Below are 3,889 nucleotides of genomic sequence, written 5' to 3'. Positions count from 1 at the left end.
GTGTACAGGGAACAGTAGTTTGGCAAATCATAGTTAAGGGTGTTTGGCCTAAAGCATTTGACAGCTGGCTTCTTCATTTGTCAGTGTAATGGGAACAGAATAGGCGGGTTAAAGATTTTCAGCTTTGTACTCAAACACACCTAGATTTGAAATATAACTATCATCAGTAAAATAATTACTAGCCATTCACTGTACATAAGGTTTTGTTTCAATTTTTGTAGAAAAAGAAACTTAACAGTGGACTTTCGGGCACATTTTACAAGCAAGAGAATGTAAAATTCATGAAAAAATATAAGTTTAAAAAAAGATAGGCATTCATATTAGGTTAGTGTCACACTCTAGCTTCAGCTCCTATACTCATACATTGCCAATAAAGTATTTTGAGGGGAGAAAAGAACAAGAGACTCAGTGTCTTTATGTACACTTTTATTGTCAGCACTAGACAGGTGGCAGAGTCAAGCAGGACAGCCAGAGAAAGATTACTTCTTGGTCTCCTCCTCCTTGGACAAGGTCTTGATGATTTCCTCCTTCTTGGCCTGGAGACGCTCTTCTCTGCGCTTGCGGGCCTCCTTTGTCTTAGAGCGACGAGCCTCGGCCTGATCACTGTGGGTTAAGTGGAGAAAAGTGACAGGTGTTCACGACAATCCAGACAATGTGTAAAAACACTATCGCTGTTGTTCTGTGACTGCAATTTTTAATATAAGATCCATTTAATTTACATCTAAACCCTTGAAGAAAAAAATCTATAAACTTTAATCCTAACTCACTATAAAGCTTAACTACTATTCAGTACAGCACTGTCATGATAAATATGGATTTCTCTTCACGTAAAAACCCTTGTTTGTAGATACGAAAACTGGTTTACATCAGCAGCCAAGACTAATACAGGACAAAACCACAAAGAATAAAGCAGTACTCTAACACAGATATAGTTTTGAATTATCTAATATATTCAAGACCATATTATAAGATATGTTGCCCTTCATAGAGATCTCCAAACATTTTCTTGAGGAATACAGCTAAAAGTTGACTTTTTTTTAGTTTTGTGTGTTGACTTACGCCAGGAGCTTCTTGCGGGCCTTATCTGCCTTCAGCTTGTGAATGTGCTCCATAAGAATGCGCTTATTCTTGAAAACATTACCCTTGGCTCTCAGATAGAGGCTATGGTACCTGGTAAATAACAGGTGAGATTAAAAAGAGAGGGGATGTGAGATTATAAAAAATTATCAAAATACACAAAGTGCTTGCATTCCAAAGGGTTGATGTTATTTGAGGTAGTCGCAATACCAGTAAAGTCTGACTGAGCTCAATTTAAGAGCTCATCTTCACTGTAATAGTGAATGTAAAGCAAAATAAAAAAAATAAATAAGGTGGTTTAAGATCCTCCCTGCTCCACTGAAAAACAGTATCTCCTGATCTTAAATCAAAGAAAGATGCAAGAACCAGTACAAATTAAATCATAAACCTACATGTGCCTGTCAATTTTCTTGGCCTCCCTGTAGCGACGCAGCAGGCGTCGCAGAATCCTCATGCGGCGCATCCAGGACAACTTCTCTGGCATACGGGCATTGGCTGTACCCTTTCTCTTACCTGGAAAAGGGGATCAGGAAGGAATTTCAACTTTATTCTATTAAATCCTTTTACGTTAGGTAGCAATCACGCCGTTACACCTGTGACTAAATAACTGAATATAGTTTCACACACAGCTTACTAAGTGTATCAGTTTAGTGTAATTTATCGATCACTGCACATTTCCTGTTCATGTAACCTGCAACTTGGCAGTATTAAAAACAAATACTGCTTAACAATAAATCTTAAGATAGAAGCTCTGATTAGATCCAACAGCTTTAACTTACCAACACCCATGTGTCTTCCCTTACGGCGTGCCAGTGTGTTTTTGCGGCAGCGGGCCCTAGAGTGGACCGTAACAGGTTTGCGAATGATAAGACCATCCTTCACCAGTTTGCGGATCTGCTGACCTGAAGAGAGAAACAACAGAGTGAGATCCACCGATGCACTAAATATAATCATACAGTCTCTATTGGGCAAATAATTATTTACTTAAAGCAACATCCAGGATACACATGGATTAAACATGATTATCAGACAATGTTTCATTTAAACCCAGCAGTCAAGCAAGGCAAGTTGTATTTAGGTGATTGCTATTGTAATGAAAAAGTTTTGCCACCCTTATCTTTTTAAACAAGCTCAACAAAACAATAGGACAAACTCCTATATTGCACTTTAGAATGACTCCACCAGTCACTATGACCTAAATAACAAACACATTAGAGTTATCAACTTTGACAGTTTCAACTCAAAGACTGAGGAAGTTTAACCTTGCAAAGTAGAATTCATAGCAAAGGTGCTGCATTGGATGGCATTAAATTGTACAGGCGTAGATAATGAAGCGGCCAGTGAGTACATATGTTACAAATCCTTTTTATCTCCAACAGTATAAATATATAGATTTTAAAATGAAGACAAGTTAAATGGTCACAAGTCATATTGCTCAAACTGTATAAAAGCTATTGATGAACTTTTATAACCTTAAATCTGAATAAATGGTTATTAAGTTTGAAGGCCTAGGGTAATTACTAGGCATTGTATGTGTAACTTACAGCACTTTTTAGAGCTAATCTTACACAATAAGGACCACAGCAGAATATCTCTGCCTCAACTGACCAGCCTGGAAATTGATAAAAAGTAGAAATTAGTAAAAAGTATTCTATCTCAGATTCAGAACCCAGATTAAGAACCGTGTCCACTACAAACTTTTAAAGCAACTCTCAACATCATGGTTTGTCGCAGGCCTGTCCACATTTCAATGATTGCAGTCAAACCAGTGAGCCTTTTATAGAGACCACGTAACTAGTTGCTGTACGGTTACTTACGGGAATTGGCGTTGGCGATCTCATTGGTCTCGTTAGGATCCAGCCAGACCTTTTTCTTTCCGCAGCGCAGGAGGCTGGAGGCCAGCCTCTTCTGGAGCCTGAGCATGCTACAGAACACACGAGCGACGTATTACTACAATTCATATACAGACTTAAATTTTCCTCGAACTCCATATAGCATAACTATTATGTGTTACAGTGCGCTCCAGCTATTATAATTTACGTTCAACAGCCATTAAGTTATTAGCAGTAGAGCTAGCTCTTAGCTAGCTCTGAGCCGGGCTGACAACATGGCCTCTACGGCTGCTACATCGTGTCACATATAACCATGTAAAAACAAGGCATTTTGGCTTTGAGAATAGATAAACATTTCATGTACCAATTAAAAGGACCTAAAGTGTCTTAATAGGATGATAAAAAGTTAGCATGTGTACTTTTGAACAGTAAAATGACAAGTTTTCTTTTGCCATCGGTTGCAGTCCTACCTCATGGCTGCTACTTCAATAGGAAAAGGAAGGCTAGAGACACAGACTGGAAGCTACCATTATAGAGGAGAGACCATCTTTGAGAGTCAAAAAGCTCTGTGTCGATCAATACCACACCGGACACTAATAACATCTTACGCAATTTGCTCTGCTAATATGTGAACTAGTCGATGACCAAACTGATAAAAGTTTAACCCAACAAAGTAGATCTGAAGCTCTTTCTCATTTTAAAACCCCCGTATCCCAAAAAATGGTACTGACCAGTGGTTTTGAAATGCATTATGGGTGACACGGTAGTTGGTTGCATTCTGCTCCATGCGCACACGAGGACGCTGGTGAGGCCAGAAACGCCACTGAGAGCATACTATTTCTAATTTCTTGCATTTTTACGCTGATGAACAGAATTTAAAATTATTTTCTAATCGTGAAATGAAATATTAAAATAATAACAAATACTGATAAATACACTAACATTTTAATAATTTCTTGCTAAGCCTCGCTTGTAAGCTC

At 38.3% G+C, this 3,889-nt stretch overlaps 1 protein-coding gene across 1 annotated transcript; it reads right to left on the bottom strand.

The window, feature by feature from the left end:
- Positions 1 to 409: 409 nt before the first annotated feature.
- On the bottom strand, positions 410 to 3,438 carry rpl19 (ribosomal protein L19). The gene is made up of 6 exons (XM_067478170.1): positions 3,380 to 3,438; positions 2,895 to 3,001; positions 1,857 to 1,979; positions 1,470 to 1,590; positions 1,060 to 1,170; positions 410 to 603 (listed from the first exon to the last, which is right to left on the bottom strand). Exons 1-6 carry the CDS (start codon positions 3,382 to 3,384, stop codon positions 480 to 482), a joined length of 591 nt encoding a protein of 196 aa, XP_067334271.1. The 5' UTR covers positions 3,385 to 3,438; the 3' UTR covers positions 410 to 479.
- Between the last annotated feature and the right edge of the window lie 451 nt (positions 3,439 to 3,889).

The sequence above is a fragment of the Channa argus genome, chromosome 15 (genome assembly GCF_033026475.1).
Source record: "Channa argus isolate prfri chromosome 15, Channa argus male v1.0, whole genome shotgun sequence".
Taxonomy (NCBI): Eukaryota; Metazoa; Chordata; class Actinopteri; order Anabantiformes; family Channidae; genus Channa; species Channa argus.
The sequence above is the reverse complement of the archived record's forward strand: the minus strand, read 5'-3'. Positions and strand labels throughout refer to the sequence as shown.

Excerpts from the sequence above, each read along its gene's own strand:
- rpl19 (XM_067478170.1), bottom strand. Across the intron at positions 1,591-1,856 it reads GGGAAGACACATGGGTGTTG|GTAAGAGAAAGGGTACAGCC; the intron begins GTAAGTTAAAGC and ends CCCCTTTTCCAG. Across the intron at positions 1,171-1,469 it reads AAGAAAATTGACAGGCACAT|GTACCATAGCCTCTATCTGA; the intron begins GTAGGTTTATGA and ends GTTATTTACCAG.